Raw genomic sequence first — 19,093 nt, 5'->3', positions numbered from 1 at the left:
GGAAAAATAATTAGCTGGACATAGTAGGGAAGTGTAGTATGGTGAAATTTTGTTAAGATCCAGTTACACAATGTAAAATTTTCTAAATTTCCAGAGCAATCCAGAAAAAATGCACATTTATTTGTCATTTTTGATGTGTAATTTAAAAAGTGGCATGAAGTTTGTATGATTTATTGGCTCACTGTCCTTTGATTTGAGGATAGTTTGATCGCTGCTTTGAAAAAGAAAGAAAAAGACTGCTGATTTCACAGGTACATTGGCACATTCACTGATTTAAAATAAAAGTTTAAATGTTAAAGAAACTGTGTGGACTGAGTGGAAACAATACAAAGTAAAATTTACTGTAAGTTACGGTAGCAACAGTAGCCGCATGAATCTTTCCTTACGCTGATAATACAGATAAAACATAATGCCTTAGCCTTAATTCTCAAAATAAAGCATTAACTCTGTTGTGCAGATGCTTAGAACAGGTTTAGAGGGAGAAAAGAGGGTAAAGAATTCAGTGCTTAATCCTTTAATATTGGATTGGTCTCAGTCATTTCTCAAGAGGCAAAGTTGCAAAAGATACCTATGAAAGAATGTTTGTAAACCGTGTGCATTGTGAGAAAGATAATGATATCTTAAGTAAACTCTGTTGATGGAAAGTCCGAGCTGTGTGAGTGAGCAGACTCGCAGAAGGACACACAAACCTTGTTCTCAAAAACTCTATGCTAAGTATTTAAAAGAATGATTTGCTATGGGAAAACAGTTCATTAAAACCTTATTCATATTATTTGATGAGAGAAGAGAGCAAAAATAAAGGAAACACAATCCCTTTTGTTCCACGTACACATATTAACTAAAACCACACATTCAGGGACTCCACCTATCTGACTCAATCTGACTGGAACTGAACTTTATGTGATGACTTAATCTGACACAAGCCTCTTGATGCTGTAGTTATTAAAATGTGCAGTCTGAACAACTGCACAATGGTGTTCTTGCATTTAAACTGCACACATCATGATTATGAGATACTGATTTAGATTCAGTGATCTGACTGTACCTGCCATGGACTGTGGTCATCTTTTCTATTCCGCCAGGCAAAACCACAACCAGGGAGAGGTCTTTATCAATAAGGTTCTCTTTCTGGTCCATGGTTAAATGAGGGCTTCCTGGGTACCACTGAGAGAAACCTGGGGAATCCAGCTTCTTTAGTCTTGGGGGGGATGGTGCCTTGCTTTTGGTCGACACCCTGTATTTGGAGAAGAAAGTGTAAATTATTTTCAGTTGCTTCAGAATTTGTAAAAAGTCTAATTTCATTGCTTTGACGCAGCCAGACAAATGAACACTTTTGCTGGCAACTGGGGATGGTTTTCCCACTCACGTGCGTGTGTTTTCAAAAATGTCATTAAAATTGGTTTCTGCTATCTCAGACAATAACCTGATTGAAAATCAAAGTGCACCAGACGACATGAAAGGAACCCTTTTTCCCCTTGGGTTTAGAAAGTGGTGAAGCTATTACATGAAAGAGCTCGAGTCCACTTTGCAAACAAGTCACAAGACAACCAAGTGGACAGATTTACTCATTGAGCCTGAAGAAATGGCTGTGAATGGACAGACATGTGAGAGAGATGGATAATAGGGCGAAAGACAGAGACTTCAGTTTCAGTAACTGTGGACACTGTATTATATAGTGTAAGCTGTTTTTTTTGTTTGTTTGTTTTGTTTTTTTACAGTGAAGTGAGGATGTATTCCTTTTCATTTAGAGACAATAACCCATACATTACTGAACATCACTGAAGCTGTTTGTGTAACTATGGCAAACATATTTCAACTTTGAGGTACACTTATGACTGTTTGTCTAGGCTGGACATTCCTGGTAGCTGTGTTAATAAAGTGTGGGAAAGAGCATTGGCTGTCATGTGAGAGTTACAGACTGACAAAAAAATGTGTGCTATATCAGTGATTTCATTTATCCCATGATTTTCTATCAGCTGGCCACCTGTTAAATGTGTGACTCATTCTATGTCACATAATTACACCATTCTCATAATGTTTATTGAGAATTGGTGAACAATAAAAGCTGCTGTCAGTAAACATGTTTTGATTTGAACGGGGCCATCATTAAAATGGTTTTTAAGATTAGCTGAAGCCCACTTTGTTTTGTGTTACCATTCACCTGAAGACCTTGTGAATAAAAAAGTAAACAAGGTCACATCAACTCAAGTGAAAGTCACACTATTGTACTGTCATACCATCAAGTTGTTTGGTGAGCCAAGGTATCGAAACATTCAAGTGTCACTTCATTTAGGCAGCGTATACGTAGACATTTTTGCACAGCCAGTGCTCTGAATTATAGCCTGTAAAGTCTCACGTGGGGGCACTGCTTATTCAAACAGAGGAATCCGAGCAATGCAAGGTCACAGGCTCCAATGAGGCACGTCTAGTAAAGGATTATTAGTCTTGCTATGGGGGGGTGGCTGTCTTTAAACACTATGACTATGATACATATGAAAACACACACATAACCACACTCACACATACTGTATTTCCCATTCAAAGCTACTGTAGCCTGTAGATATGCAAATCATTAAGTCAGTAAAAAAAAGATAAAGTTACAACCTCACAGGCCACAATATACAATATACATGGGTGTCTGAGTCATGGTTCTTGAAATTGTATTTTCAAAGAGTAGGTGTTCTGCCAAGATCAGTCAGACCTAAAAGTGTCATATTAACACAAAAGTGTAAACTGGTACCACATTATGCTAATGATTAATTAATTAATTAGAGCTGGGAAATTTACTGTACTACCAATATGACTATTATACTATATACTACTGTGAAAGGAAACTTATTAACAATATCCTGATACAACTTTAATGGTAATGTTTCCTGGTCTTGCCAGTTTAGACATTATTCATTTCCTTGTCATGTGAACTAGTTACATATCATGCTTACTTTACAAATCATTCCGCAGCAGTGTGTGCTGTGAAAAATCAATCACTTAAGTCATGTTAAAGGGATAACAATGAGGACTTCACATTTGAAATGAAAAGTTCACACAAATACCCTCTCAACAATCTACTGTCAGCCATCTTGTATTTGTTGTCAGGTTATCCAGTGAGACTGACTACTTCTCTTATAAAATTAAACATGCTACAGCACTTTGTAAAAAGAAGGTTCATGCAATATTATCTGCTATTCTTCAAGCAGCTACATGGCTGGCCCTGAAATCCATATAGTCATGTCTGAGTCATGAGTACTGTTTTAGCTGACCAGAGGTCAGCCAGTCTATAGGCAGTACATACTCAATAATTTGAGAAAAAACAGGAAGAGCTGAGGCAGCAACAGAAAAACAAGCACACAGTAAGCAGAGAGATACAACAGAGACACACTTGTTTATCTGTTCATCTTTGAGCCACCAGTAGCCATGATAAATAAAGCCACACAATCTAGCACAGACAGTAACCAGAAACCCCTAATTCTGTCATGAGTTGTGAACTGTTTAGTTTTGTTGATTCTGCTCTGGTGTGTCTGTGACAGTAATGAGCTCAAATCTTTCTTGAAAAATAAACTAAAAGGAACAAATATCAAGTGAAACACAGAAGAGGGTCCAACTACTGTGACGCCCAAATATAACAGAGTTAACAGGCCAAATAGTAGCTTAAGTGGCATTTTTTGTAAAGAAGTTGTTCTGTAAGTAGTACTCTGGTATGTAGAAGTATGCCATTCAGAGTTAATGTTAAATATCCACGTATGCTAAACTACCTGGTGTTATTTTGTCATTTGGTCTAATGTTATTGGCACTAAGTTTTGTAATTTGTATATTGTTTTTGTAATTAGTATATATAATTGCATTTTTTGTGAAATGCAATTCAAATAATTATCAAAACTGTATTTTATTCAAGAGTCAGGTCAGATGTGTCAACGATTTTCCATTACTTCTTTTAATCTTCCATCTAAACCCTTTGTAACTCGGCTAGCATCCTCTGAAGTACTGGTTTTTAGTATCCTGGAATAAACATGTTACCTTTTCCAACAAGACAACAATACTTGTCATTTACCTAATGACAGGCTGAGTATCTCTTTCACACCTTCACAGTTAAAGAAACTATATTTGTCAGCTTTTATGAAGGTTCCTTGGCTGTTCCCTTACAAATGATTATATGTGAGTGTTTCTAAATCCTGAGCAAAAATATTTCTGAATGCTAGGATGATCCTTTACTCTTTTCATTGTCTTGCCAACCTATGGTCCCAAGGGGTGAGGTTTCTACATCTTGCTTTACAGGCACAGTATACAGACATATTAAACATAAACAATTTATATCTTACTGATGTGTACATGTTATAATAATAATATCAGTTCGAGGTTCATGATGCCTGAGAGACTGTAGGCTGCATCAAGAAGTGGTAGATCAGATCTCAGAGTACACAGTGATACACCAGCAAAACCATGAATGCCATGAAGCCCCCACATTACAGCAAACAGGCTAACTAAAACAATCCTTACACTGTGGTCTCTACGGGGTACAAAGTCCCAATTCCTTGGCTCTGGCTGTTTATTTGGCAATGGGATTATAATCCTTTAGCACTGTGTCTAAACTATTTCTTTTTCCACACATTTTACAAATGCTTTAGAGTAAGAAGATTTATTGAAATGATACAGTTCTTGTGATTATTAATGGAAAGAAGTGTATCATGTGATATTCAGCTGTAAGCACCATAAATACAAACAAATAAAAGACACAATACTCATGTCTTTGGTTCAGGGTCACTCCAGTTTATACAGCTGTGTCATCAGAGATTTTATCAAGACACCTCGAGCAGGTGACAGACATGGGCACACAGGCTGGTTTGTTTTTTCAGAAGCCCAGGATGTGTTGCTGAATGAGAGGAGACGTGTTGAAGCTTGACTGTGCTGATGCTTCATTCACAGGGTTTCCCTGGGAGGTCTGACACTCACAAACAAGCCCATTCAATACCATGCCTGACACACCTGATCACAGACTACCAGGAAATAACAGGTCTGTTGTCATTGTGCCGTTTATTGTTTTTTCATACGTACCCTCACATATCTTGTGAACTTCAGTAGTGAAAACAAATGTACTTGTGATAAATAAAAACTACATGCTAGGATGGTTTGCCAGGACTAGTTTATATACAGTTGGTTTAATTCCTGCCATCCATCGATTTCTGGTTTGAATATGTTCAACAGTTAAAACAGATGTCTGGTGGTGTGCCTCACACCTGATAAAAATGTGCGAGATAACTTGAAGCAGGTGCAAAAAGGCTGCAAGTCTTCAAAAGTTCAAATATGCTGAATTAATGCTTTAGTTAAATCTTTACTGACAAACTTAAGGAAAACAAAAGGCCAGCAAAAAATATCCAGATGCTGTTTTTCATGTAAAAATACTTCAAATACTTCTGCTTTTATGTGTGAAAAAGACAGAATGACAGAGAAACACAGGGGACAGAAAGAGACTGAAGAATGGTGGAAATTCATATTTGTCCTTTGTTTTAAGTAATCAAGAATGAAAACAAAATTGTAATATCAGCAGGAGTCAACCAGCTGAGCAAAAGGATATATCAAAATTCTCTACATTCCATTACACTGGGTTCCAGCTGGCATGACTTTTACCAGAAATATTTCAGTCGTTTCTATGCGTTTTTTTTTTTTTTATAACCCCCCCACCACCACCCAATCAATCAAATTCCCTTCAGGCAGATTCTGTATCAAATGTAACAATAATAGAGGGGGAAAAACCTGGAGAAAAAAACAAACTGAGGCACTGGTAGAAATGTAAGTTTCCTTTGAGGTTCGAAGAAGGTCAAAGATAAGCAAAAATTTCTACTGAAGTATGTTAGCAGCTGCTGAGTAGCAGGATGGGCCCTTGGGGAATTCATGTACATGTAGGGCTTATGTACAAAGAAACAAACAAGTTTTCAAAAGGGGTTCCTCTGCTCTGTCACACTTTCAGACAACACCCTGATTATTTTAAGATACAAGAGCAACAATTCAATTCAATGCTTCAGTGACCAAAACACTCCCAGAACTCTACTAGCAGTAGTTTACTAGCTAGCTGTACAGTCAAATGTGCAGGTTCAAACATGCCAGAGTGCAGCAAGTCCAGCACACCCTCCTCTTCAAGTCAAAACACATAGACAGTTAACAATCTGAATGAAAAAAAAGAACAGCACACATACATAGTTCAGGGTCCTGTCCAGCACTTGCAGAAGAAGTCAGTGACAGCACTGCTGTGCTGTAAAGATAATACTATAGACATGACAATGAGAACCAGAAATTTGGAGAGCAGGTGTGACAGACCTGCTTTTCCTCTCACTTTGCCAAAATTAAATTCCATGCTCTTACCTTTTTGTCTAAGGTTGTCTCCGCTCAAATAATTTCCATTCTGCTGTGTATCTCCCATGAGTAGTCAGACAGACTAAACTCAGTATAGCTTGAAAAGGCCCACCTTAATGCCACGCCCAAGCTGTGACATCAACCGTCTGCCTCCCGTCCCCAAATCCTTTCGGCCCCCTCACAGCGTCTCTGAAAGCTGTGCGTCGGTAGCACTCCCCCCGCAGTCATGAGCAGCAAGGTAAGCAGCTTTGCCTCCCTGTGCAGACATGAACCTGTGGGTGGGGCCAGTGGAGCAACAGTGCAGTGAAACACACAGAAGCATGTGGGCTCACAGTGGTGACTTGGATAAAGACTAGAATAAATATGCTGATTTATCATGATGTGTTTTAATCATGAGTGAGCCTTAACTCTGCTAATGCCTGTGATGATGTGATTACTAGAGTAAAAGGAGAGTTAGATGAACTCTTATCTCCATTATTGTCTTCTCACAGTCTTGGAATCCTCTCCACTCCCTAATTTAATCAGGTAGTTCTCCTGTGTTTGCCTTGCATTATGAAAAACACTGCCAGCTTTTCAAAACCACACCTTCTGCAGGGCTGACTCACTCCAAAATCATGTTAGAAAACTTGTCAGTTGAGCATTACGACAATGATAGTGATTCTGATGAACAAACAAAGGCGTGAAACACGTAATTTCCGAGTAAGCAGCTCCTCCATGTACTGATGAGCCTCACATTTGGATTGTGATGATTTCGTTATTTTTCTTCCCTTTTCTCTTTACTCATGAAAGCAGTCGGGCACTATTACTAATAAAAGCTGTTAAAAGAGGCTGTCAGCACCTTGCACTTAACAAATGCAGCCAAAGGAAGCACTGCCTTTGGAAGTTTTTCTGATGTTTTCATTGTTAATTTAATCAGCAGATTAAAATTTTTAAAAAAGTACAAATATTCACAGAAAAAAACACGGCTTTCTTTCTATGATCTAAATGAAAGGATTGCAACACACTTTGCAAAGCAGGCGGCTGTAACCTTGGCTTCAAGCAACGTTTCCCATATAGTAAAGCATTAAATTGAATCAGTAAAGTTTCATCAGTGGCTTGATCCCAATAATCTACATTATGAATATTGTTGTGAGTCAAGTGCTTGATGCAAAAGCTGTGGCTTTACTTAAGCAAACCATACACAGTCTGGTACGGAAGCAATAAATTTGACTTTCCAATTATGAAATAAGTGCTGACTGCCAGTCCTTTATCAGCCCCCCCACTTTCACTTAAGAATGTGTGTCCCATTCTACAAACACCACCACCAAATACCATCAGATGATAAGGAGGTTGAGTGGTGAATGGAGATGTTAGCGTGGAGGAGCAGGCTGGAGGGGTGGAGTTAAGGAGTTGCACTGACGAAGGCGCGGGGGGGGGTTATCCCTCAGGAGGGACAAAACACAGATCTAGAGCCACAGCTGGTAATTTGGTGAGAGGTCACTCAGAGTAAACTCTTTTTAAAGAGGGTCTGGAAAGGCCATTGCAACATTATCAGAAGCAGTGTGGGATGGAAAGAGATTAGGGAGAAAAAGAGCACAGGGACCCTATGAGAACTTCCCACTTCCTATGTGTATTGTTTATTATTGCAGGCAAAACAAAAACTTTTTCCCACAGCATTTTTCAGCACAGGCCTGGTTAAACTCAAACTCTCGGGGCACCCTTAACAACATTATGTTGAATTCTGATACATTTTTAAGGACAGGTCATGTGACATCTTTAGCTTTTCAACGCAGTATGTAATATCCGTTTTTAAAGATCTGCCTCATTTTCGTATGCCTAAATACTACAGCAGAGCCAGAGTAAGCTAGCAGACCAGAATGCCTGCCAGCCAGTTAGGTAATGAGATTTAAAATTATACAACAGGACGATCTCTCAGTTCTCTGTACAATGCCCCGAGTCTCTCTTGTCTGTGAACTAGGGTTTGTTATGGTACATTACCCTCACCTTATCTCTGAGCAGCTCAAATAGTTTTACTCTAAACACTGCACCAAAACAAACCCTGGTTCTGCAAAGAAAAAAAATCATGTGTGACACAAAAGAAAAAACACAATGTGTGTTAAAGTCTCTGCCTAAGCAAAAATACATTTCTTTGAAATGTGAATTTGTAGAAAGTTTGGGTTTGCAAGCATCCTTTTTCCAGTTACACATAATGGTCCTGCATAGTTTGAATAGCATGTACAGAAAAGATAAGGTAATTATCCCTCTAACCTCTGGTGACTTGACCAAATGTGTGCTTTTTTAAGCCAGACCAACAGTTAGATGAAATAACTTGATGAAAGAGAAAGCTCCCCCTTGAGTCATAATTATAACTATCACACTGTGTTCTTTCATCTGAAACAATGCAGCATTGTCTATGGTGGGGCATCTCTCAAAAGCACACCAGCGTGCTTTCCCTCTTCCGCAGATCACATGAACTGAGGTTTCCAAAGTGAGCGTGCGCACGGTGATTCTGCACCAAAACAGGCACATTCTGCTTCTTATTCCATTGCTATCAGCGTAAACAGAATATTCAGTGTTGCACAAACCTTGAGATCTGGAATATAAAATGAAAGCGCCACATTTTTATGTCAGTGGGGTTACACCCATTTCTCACATGCAATCTCAAGGCAAGAACAACATAACCATCTAGACTTTTCAATGTCATGGTCAGAGGAGGAGCTTTTGTGCCTTTTTCTTCAACTTTCTCTCTGAAAAAAATAATAAGTTCTGATCTATATTTACTAGGTTTTATGTATTTCTGTTCCTCTACACAGCATTGACTAGATTCTTAAGTATCAACAAAATGCAGTACCTCAGCGGTATGATACATACTGAAAGACAGCTGGACTAGAAACAAAGTGACTGGATCTTTAAAACAAAGTTGTTCTTCTTCCTTCGTTTACTAATGTTTGCTGACGGGGTGAATGTGCTCACTGAAACTGCTGGCTGCTGTTTGTTTGTGTCATGTGGTTCATTAGCATGCTACAGTATATGCTAGGAGATGATGATGAAGATTTGCAATATCAGTTCATTACCAGTCTGATATTATGCTGACATAATTCACCACTAGTGAACTAGGGCTACAAATCCCATGTGCACAAACATCTGGATGGATCCAAAAGTATGAACACTGAGACAGTGCCATCTAGAGAACCATTTCAAGGTATGCAATTTCCCATTTTATACCTGACACCATTTATTGTCCTAATATTGGCTTAAGCTTGACTTGATGATTTGTCATTGGTTGGATAACTGCTAGACAGCTTGGCAGGCTCTTGTTAAACAAACCTGTAGTAAATTCAACCGGTGCCAGACATGACGGGCTGGGCCTTTTCTACACATACAGTATCTCATCTAAACAAGACAAACACTGATAATGAAGGTCAAGCAAATCAAGGCAATTTGTTCCTTTGTCACATAAAATGTCTGAATGCTATTGGAGATAAATAAAAGTTCCTATTGAGAGGACACAAAGGACTTATTGAAGTTAGGTCATGTTGCACAGACTGAGAGTGGGAGGCATCCAACTGTTATGCCCTGGAAGAGTGCATAACAGAAACAAAGAGTGGCCAAGACTTTCAGTCTGTTTAGCCAGTCATCAGGCAGGATCTGTGCAACAAATCTCTTTAAATAGGCCGCTGTGTACTCACTATTATATAAATACATAATCATAATGTCTACTTTAGAGATAAATAGAAAAATTAGCTGTAATGACCAACAAACTGTGTTTCATAATGTTCATAACTGTCCAGTTAGAAGTATTCATTGGTATTTACGGTCAATGCGTTGGCCTCAGAGTGGTAACAAAGACAACCCATTCTTCCCTGTTCCCTGGATGTTAGCCATTTTGTCTGTTTTAGTCCTATGAGACAGAAAGTACCAATGAGATGAAACATCCCAGCCTTCAGAGACACACCAGCTCATTAAAAGGGCAGGCTTGCTGGGCCTTAATGCTGATTTTCCTCTTGCTTTATTGCATCTAGTGGGTGGGTATCTTTGAATGACACCCTTTATCTTGCTTTTTGACTACAGATGAACTGAGTGGGCTTTCTGAGGACAGCCTTGTTGTCTCTGAGCATAATTTCAAGCAAAGAGAAAATACTGCAATATGTTTCAGTCCACTCAAGGCCCTGTGATCTTTTCTTTGGTCACTGTCTTTCGACTCCACGTACCCATCCTCTTCATCTATCTTAGTTTGACTGGTCAATCTTGCCATGATTTTTATCTGTATACTCATGTGAGCAGCTGTGCCCTTGGACTGCCTGCAAGTTGGGAAACAGCTGTGGGGATTCACAATACCTTAACTAATTCCACATTCTGCCCTGAGGAAAGCCAGCCATGTGAGATCATGGTTTAAGGTGTGTCCAATTAGCAGTGCTCCAAGCAATGCACTGTTCGAGTAGATAGGAACAAGTGAGTGTGGGTCTTGAACATGTACAATTATAAAGAGAAAAAACTCTTACGTTATCTTGCCAGATACTTAAGCTTCTAAAAGGTTGGTGATTCTAATGATGGCATTAAAAAAAATTACTGGAATTTAGTTTCGTTAGCTTTTTTTTAGCTAGTTTTAGTTAGCTTGAAGAACAGCCAGCCCAGTCATTCTGGCAGGGCCAGTATTTGGATAACAAATGGAGCGTAGCTTTGGGGGTCATATGAAATATTCACATATGACTGCATTTGAAAACGTAAGAAGCAGCAGGTCTATTGGCTCCAAATGTAAGAAGCCACAAATAAGACAGAGAACATGTGCCTTCGCCCACACCCCAGCAGCTTATGGAAGAGTGCGGTTTACTTCTCCAAATAATAGTCAAACCACAGAGAGATTTAGGTAGTCTGCTGCTCCCTATTGCCAGGGAGCGTGGCTGTGCTCCCAGATTACAAAACACTTGTGAAATATGAATACAAGTCACACCAAGAGGGTGATTTTATTTTTAAAAACTGTATATGATGTGCCTGAATGCTATTTTTACTAAAGGGAAATGACAGTACTCAGGGCAGGACTGGAAACTTAGCTATAATGCAATAAAGGAATGGAAACCATATCATATGTTCAAATTCTCACCTCTAATTAAATCTGAAAAACTCTGCAGATCTCCTCTGAATGCCAAAGGAGTGAGTAGTGACTGTAAAAAAAAAAAAAGAAGAAGAAGAAGAAGAAAAAAAAAAGCTCTGGAAACTCACTCCCCCCTTTTTTAATGATTCCAACCACTGGAATACAAGCAGCTGACATCACCTCTAAGTCCCTGAACCAAAACTGATGGGAAATTCCATCATGTCATATACTCACAGCACTTATTTTTACTGTGATTTTCTCTGACTATTGCACATGACAAATCAGTATTTTATAGAATATCAGTTTCAAGCCAGGTGAGCGCATGATTTCCACAAGAGAAAGGGCCATTGGGCTCATCACAGAGACAGAGGAGGTAGGATGTTTTGCCTGCAGAATACTTCCCATGACCTCTACATATGGTCAAGGCAATTTCTCAGTAAAACTCTGAGAGCAGGAAATGAGGGGAGTTCAAAGGTTGAAGCGTCTGCAACAACTGCGACTTCGCTGAGATGTACTGAGTGAAAGGAATGTTAGTTGAAAGTTGAGTAATGCAGACGCACTATTTTACAAACCTTGCATTATGCTCGTGCCTTAAACAGTTTGGTCTGAAAACAGCTGGTTCCCTGCTTCCAATTGTTATTGTCCGACACTGGTAGGCGGAGGAACTTGATTTTGGTGGCATTATATTTGTGCACAATGAAAAAAGCAAACATTTCCAGGCCTTTCTTTCTATTTTTCACACTTGATCTGTTTTATAATTAGATTTTCCAAACTATACTGTCACAGCTGTGCGGATTTGGGGTTTGACTCTTATAGCTGCACTATGATCAATATTTTTAACAGTAAAAAGGCTACCTGATACACATGGTCCCATTAGGTCTGACTGACAAATAAAATACACAGAAATGACAGCTGGTAAAAAAAAAAAAAAAAAAATGACAGTTACATACCTCAGACCTGAGCTCCGTGGATGGGGGTGGGATCCATGATCATCCATGACTAGACTCATTGGTTTAACAAAATCCCTCGGACTGGTCAAATATAAACAAAAATTACAATTCATTTTTAGCAGGCAGTTTACATACCAAACGTTGCAAAAGCAAGTCTAACTTCCTGCAACTTCCAAATGATGCAAACGCGCAAATACTGAAATATGGGCGAATCCCACATGAGGTCATCACTTTCTCAGTCATATGAACCATTTTTTCCCTTCTTTTCACTAGAAATCTGGTGTGCAGTTAAAAGTATTTACTTCATATCTTACCGTGAATGTAGTTGGCTTTCGATGCAGTTGTCATCTTCCGTCAGTCTTCAAAAAAGATTACTGTAGACTGCTACACACAGATTTTGTTTGAATAAATGATCCATAATTCCGCTTAAATCCCGTATCCTGCGCCTTTATCGCAACCCGTTCCAGTGTACTTTATCAGTTTTTCCTCTCCTCTTTAAACTGTGCAGTGGAACATATCTAAATCATTTCCCTCCTGACACCGGACACAACTCTGCCAACTTTTCTCTGTGCATCCAAGGCACTGCATCGCAACACAGTAGAAGTGGGGCGTCTCTCAGATCCAGTTTACCTTCCCTCCAGGATCCTGATGAGGCATTTGGCATAACGGTATCGCTTCCAAGTTTATTTGTTGGGAAGAACACATAAAACAACGACCTAACATAACCATGTCTTGAAAAACAACACAAGTAGTTCCACTCATTTATTGTGAAATAAGCTGCATTAAAAGGCATTGTCGCTGTTGTTTTGAACTTCCTTTTAATATATATATATATTTTTTTGTCTACAGTGACATCGTGTGGCTGGACATGGAAAAACCACGCCCCACCGTGTGACACAAGTAATCTAAAATAATTAATAGCAATACAGACTATTAACTTTAAAAAAAAACCACACACACGCACAATTTTAATATTTCCACTTGCAATACATGTTCAAAAGTATATGGACACCTCAACATTACACTGATATATGATTTATGAAGAACTCGTTCCAAAACCCTGGGCATCATTCAATGTAATGCTCCTCTCTGTTTAACCACAAGATTATTGGTGAGTTCGGGCACCGATGTAGGGCAGGGAGGTCTGGCTCCCAGTTGACATTCCAGTCCACCTCAAAGGTGTTTTTGTTGAGGTTGTAGTCAGGGGTGTGGGCAAGGCCGCTCAAGTTCTTCTGCACCAAACTGGGAAAAATGATTACTTGGCATATAAAGGGCCTTCCACAAAGTGCTGCCACAATATTGGACGCACAATATAGTCTTAAATATCACTGTAATCTGTAGCATAAGATTTCTCTTCACTGTTACTAACCAGTCAAATTCAAACCATGAAAATGTATTATCAAAACTACCTAAAGTACAGATAGCCTTTTTGCTATGTGTGTTAAGTGTGTTGTAAATAATTATTTTGTGGATGTTACTTTCATACAGGTGGCGCAGTGCCAGAGACATTGGCATCTGCGCAGTAGAAAATCTCCACACCATGTGAACAGTCTTGAGGGTAGAGGCCAGTCATGATCAAACCGGTGATCATGACAAATAAGCCAATTATTATCAAGATGCTAGGCATCAAGTTTTCGCCCTGGAACCAGCGGCCAGAGGAGAGTTTGAGGAAGCACGCCGATGGAATGATGAAGATCAGAGGTGTGGCGCTCAGAACACCCTGGAGGACAGAAGCAGAGGAAACACAGGTAAGATAAAAATAGACAGATAAAAACACAAGTGTATAAACACATGTAAATGGGTTACAAACTGGCTGAGTAGGTTTGACTCACATTCAGCTCCAAAACAACTCCCAGACAGTCATAGGCCAAAGATATCAATGTGCAGACTGCAACTATGAGCAAAGTAATGACCACATGTTCAGTGTTTGAGAGTTCCCGTCTGCAAATGACATTGCAGACCACCTGAGAGGATAAACAACCATGAGAAAATTAATTACTTGCGCATGCATTTAAAATTCTGCGTTTTATGCAACTTGAAAAACAACTTTAATTATCATTATATTTGCAAGTTGAGAAAAGGTAACACACTCTAGAGTTGACATTGATGTGCTGTTTACTGTTCATTTTGTTAACAAAGTCATATCTCTGGCTCAAACCCTCTGAATACCACTTTCCCTCACATATGTTAATGTTTAACTGTTAAAGTCTTAGGCTGAGAGAGTATCACTTACCTCTCGTGTAACAAAACACTCCAGTGGAAATGTGGTTATTATGCTGAAGCCAAAACAGAAGCGGCCGAATGTTGCCAGGTTATCATTTCTGCAGTAGTTCTCAAATATGTCTCCTGGAAAGTGGAAATGTGAGATAAAAATACATTTGTGGTATTGAAAATGAATAAAATACATGTAGCTCAATATCTGTCATGCTGGTGTCTACTGTACATTTTTGAATTTTTTACCTTGTGTGTAACCGGTGAAGGTGGTATAACCAGCAACAGCAAATGCAGCACTGATCATAAGCGCAGACCCAACTGAGATGTGGGTGACTCGAGACCAATTAGCTTGCGTGGGCTGCTCCAGGGACCCGTAGATAAGAAAACTGTTGTGGTGGCATATAAAAGCTAAAAAGAGACACACGGGGCCAGATTAGCAAGTGTTATAATCACACAAAAAACATTTTAAAATGTTGCTCATTTCAGATGAAAACAGCACAGTTTGAAGTATTTCATGTCTTTGGATTTGATGGTAAAGTATATCCATTCCATTTTGGACTGAAAGGCTGTCAACTATCCCTGTCTTACTTCAAGCAAAACAGCACTGCATTTTCCCAAAAGCAGGCACATCCCCATCTAAATAGCCTCTTTCGTAGCAGTACTAGCTATTATAAGCACTTGATTCAAGGCCATAATTTTCACCACAATGTGTGTAAAGGCTATGGTGGACTGGAGGAAACCCAGCTCTATTCTCTCAGTGTGCACTGATAGGCAGAGTGGTAAGACAGTGATGACAACAGGCATTTTTTTGACAGGCTGTGAAGTGATTTACCAAAAGCATACTAATATTTAGACAATGTTCTAACTAAATTAATAGCTACTATCTCTTTCAGGCCATACCACGTCTTATGCTGACTAGGCAATAACATACATTGAATCTGTGGGCGTCTGCTCTTTGATAGGATCACTTTAATGACTTTAAATTAAAGCTGCATTAATCAATTTTTCGCTAGTAAAATCCCAAAGCATGCTGAAGGACACTCAGCCCTGACATTCTGCATGTTAACAAACAGTTGCCTACTTAGAAATCCAGCAGGCATAGAGCAAAATTATGATCCTATTGGAATCATGTTTTTGGCCTCTTAACTAAAGGCAGTCCAATATTCACAAGTCGTAGCTTTGTTTTAGTGCCCACCAACTCCTGCAAAATTTTCTGCAGCTTGTTAGACGTTTGAATTTCATCAGGTATTTTGTCTTCTAGCCCTTTGTTGCTGGTCATGTAGCATGTAATTGGTTTAAGGGAGATATATGTTGATGTACTTGACCTGTATTCCCAGGTGAGATGATATCTCTTTTATCCTGTTTTCTGGAGGTTATGGATAATATGTCTTGATTACACAATTAGTCATGATTAAAGCCTATATAGTAGCCATCTTGTCATCTGTTCTTGTCTGGGTTATAGACTTTCTGGAGACATTTAGCTTCTCTCTAGCAAAAAAACAAACAAACCAAACAGCTGCTTAAAATATTCTAGGCATATTCAGCATCAGCATCATGAAGACAAACTCACCAAAAGACATCACACCAACTGCCTGGATTGCATTCCACTTTGCAAATGCCCAAGCATTCTCTGAAGGGATTCTGGGGAGTGACATTCATATTTAGTGATCAAGGAACACGGAAAAACATGATTATATTTCTATAACAGTATTTTAGTGGGTATTCATTAAAAAAGAACCCCATAGTTCACACACAGGAACATTTAGAATTACTGCGGATTAGTAAATTGCAGAATCATACATTTGGGGTCCAAGGGTAGTTGCTCTGATGATTACAATGATGAGGATGGTAAGTGTCAGCACCATTGACAGGAGGGACACCTGTTAACACACATGGATGTTTTACAGGCAGCTTTGAAATCACCAGATTACACTGACAAATATCTCACGATCAGTCTTACCTTCCCAAGTTTCTCTATGTTTCGATAAAGTGAGAGAGGCAGGGTGAATGCGAGGGTTGAAAGCAAGATCACAAAGTGACGCTCTGCGAGTATGTGACCTGGACCGACTACAAACGCAAGACAAGATATCGCAACATATAAAATAAATATCTGAAGCACTCAGATTTTGCAGATGCACGTCATGTTTTAATGAGATAATTTTATTTCACATATGGTTTCACTTGGCTTTTATCTGAGGTGGAGTAAACTATGTGCAACATACCTCCTGGTATTCTTTGAAATACTTTGGTCATTGTGTCACCGGTTGTGATGTTGTAGCTGATCATAGCTCAGGAAGAAAACAGAAGTGAAGCATCATTCATTATTCATATTAATCTGCAGCATTAGACTGAATCAAAAGTCAAAAGACAAAGAACACCAAGAGCGAGAATATAGGGTAGAACAGAATTACTTTTCAGGCCACACTGGCAGTTAGACATCACATGCTGCTATGTACATGATATATAATATATATAATATTCAACTTTGGGTTGAGCTACTTGAGTGTGTTAAACAACTTACCAATGAAAGGATAAAGGAACTGCAGTCCAGATAAAATCAGAAATCCAGGGAAACCAAATGTGCTCTGCACCAGCGACTGATAACTGTTCGTCCCTGACAGGTTACCTCCTTTAATTAATAAAATGATTGAGTAGTCTGTAATGAAATGCAAACATAATGTTATTGGTTTGTTCATTTGGAAATTCAATATTTCCATTTTCATGATAACACCTTAAAAACACCAACCTGTGATTAATCCAACAACTGTCAAAAGCAGGAGGCCAAAGGGGAGCCCTGCCTGGTTCAGCGCATATGGTAACCCTGGTTTTAAAAAAAATAAATAAAAAGCATGTAGCTGCAGCTGAGGAATGTAGAGGGGAAAGTCAAAGATGTTATGAAATCAAAAATTACACAACAGAAAACTAACACACTAATTTAGTTACAGAGTAATTGCATGGGACAAAAGAAGTCTGAAGTGGCATGTGTGCGAGGCACTGTAGAGAATAATTGTTTTTAATTAATTTACACTGTAACAATTTTGTAACAGTTCTTAAGCATAACCCTATGTTTGCCACAAATTGCTTTTTAACTGTCATGCAAAACACAAAAAAGTGTTGCGGGTTCAGTCAGTTGCTGTTTCTGGAGCAATCTCGTGTTGCTGCTGGAGAAATGTCAAGTGAAGTATGCACATTGACTCACGCAATCTTTGAGACTGAAAGAGTTAAAGGGGAGAATGGGGTGCAACAGGCGCTAGTCATATGATACGGAGGGTTTACCACTGCAGGGCTCGAATGGTATGAAAGCTTCTCCTTATCGCACAAAAATTAGCAACTGCAACTAATTATTTAGAAACTGAATCAACTCAGAATTAAGAGCTTGAAATTTGTAACAGGCTGTGATTTATAATTCATACAATCGATTGCTTATAATTTAATCTATTTATGTTTTCTTAGGCAATATACTTCAGGCTATTTGAATTATTTACCTATTATTCCTGATCCTATGATTGAATTGATAAAATTGAAAGACGCGGATATCATTGAACTTCTTGGTTCTCCAGCAACTTTTTGCGGAGGAATCAGTGTTGTCCCTTCTTCGTTGTTCTGCTGGAAAATAAGAAAACAATACAGAGTAATAACGGGGAAAAATATCATTCTGCTATTCAAATCCCACAACAGCATCATTTTGAATCTATACCTGCTGAGCCATCTTTGAGCACCTTCGGGTCGCTGATTAGACTCCTCTTGTCTCCTCAGTGTTTAACTTTCACATATCTGTAGTGTGACTGAATTAGGCGAAGTCTGTAAAAAGAAAAAGAAGAAGAAAAAAATCCGTCATTTACTCTCAACCAAAGCCCTTTGAAATATCTCAACAGCGCCCCTGCTGGTGAAACATTTCCCAGTTGTACTTTGAGTTGAAAATCAGCTGTGGTGTAATAGACTCACTTTCACCGTTTATAGACAATAATATTAACACTGCATCACACAGATTCGACTAACCTCTGAGAAGTTGCACTTTGACACTTGATGTAAAAAAAAATATGTAGACACATGGAAGAAATTTTGGAATTAAAGGATTTATTAAAGGATTATTCTGTAAAGCTGACTAATTAATAAAAGCCTCTTTTGTGCAGGCACGGACACGATTGGATATCCTGAACAGTGAGCAGAGAGAGAACAGTTTTTTCTCACCGAAAACTGTGAAACGTTTAAGTGAAACTTTATAGATTTAGGTCAGAGGTTCCTTTTTTCCCTAAAATAATAAAGGTTTACGTTGCAGAGAACGTGGAGGCCAACCCCCATGTGGAGGCTACTGCTTATAAATGTGGGGTTAAAATTAAATGTTTCTATGTACTAGTACTATGCTGTATACTACCTTGTTATTTCCATACTAGTCACATAGCTAAATACAAACATTTCTGTTTGCAGATGCAGATGTGTGTTTTTCTTTTCTCGTTACTTTTGCCTACAATTGGAAGACCTTTATACATTTCTCTTATAATGCTGTCTGTGT

At 38.8% G+C, this 19,093-nt stretch overlaps 1 protein-coding gene across 2 annotated transcripts; it reads right to left on the bottom strand.

Annotated features, from left to right (window-relative positions):
- Nucleotides 1-1,168: 1,168 nt before the first annotated feature.
- slc38a11 (solute carrier family 38 member 11) lies at nt 1,169-18,431 on the bottom strand. Of its 2 annotated transcripts, none has more exons than XM_051071568.1 (14): nt 18,278-18,431; nt 18,066-18,186; nt 17,327-17,401; nt 17,102-17,236; nt 16,803-16,868; nt 16,541-16,647; nt 16,381-16,460; nt 16,151-16,221; nt 14,827-14,988; nt 14,600-14,712; nt 14,199-14,330; nt 12,681-14,086; nt 12,367-12,447; nt 1,169-1,234 (listed from the first exon to the last, which is right to left on the bottom strand). In XM_051071568.1, the coding sequence occupies exons 1-12, from the start codon at nt 18,287-18,289 to the stop codon at nt 13,847-13,849; spliced, it is 1,314 nt and encodes a 437-aa protein (XP_050927525.1). In that variant the 5' UTR covers nt 18,290-18,431; the 3' UTR covers nt 1,169-1,234; nt 12,367-12,447; nt 12,681-13,846. The 2 variants fall into 2 exon arrangements, with proteins under 2 accessions (XP_050927525.1, XP_050927536.1); XM_051071579.1 differs by having other exon boundaries at nt 18,066-18,183.
- Nucleotides 18,432-19,093: the final 662 nt, after the last annotated feature.

This window comes from Lates calcarifer, linkage group LG1 (assembly GCF_001640805.2).
Source record: "Lates calcarifer isolate ASB-BC8 linkage group LG1, TLL_Latcal_v3, whole genome shotgun sequence".
Lineage (NCBI taxonomy): Eukaryota > Metazoa > Chordata > Actinopteri > Centropomidae > Lates > Lates calcarifer.
The sequence above is the reverse complement of the archived record's forward strand: the minus strand, read 5'-3'. Positions and strand labels throughout refer to the sequence as shown.

Bases quoted from the DNA above. Each gene is read 5' to 3' on its own strand.
- slc38a11 (XM_051071568.1), bottom strand. The intron at 16,461-16,540 runs GTAAGACTGATC...GTGTGTTAACAG, and splicing joins ACATAGAGAAACTTGGGAAG to GTGTCCCTCCTGTCAATGGT. The intron at 14,331-14,599 runs GTAAGTGATACT...TTATCCTCTCAG, and splicing joins AGTGTTTTGTTACACGAGAG to GTGGTCTGCAATGTCATTTG.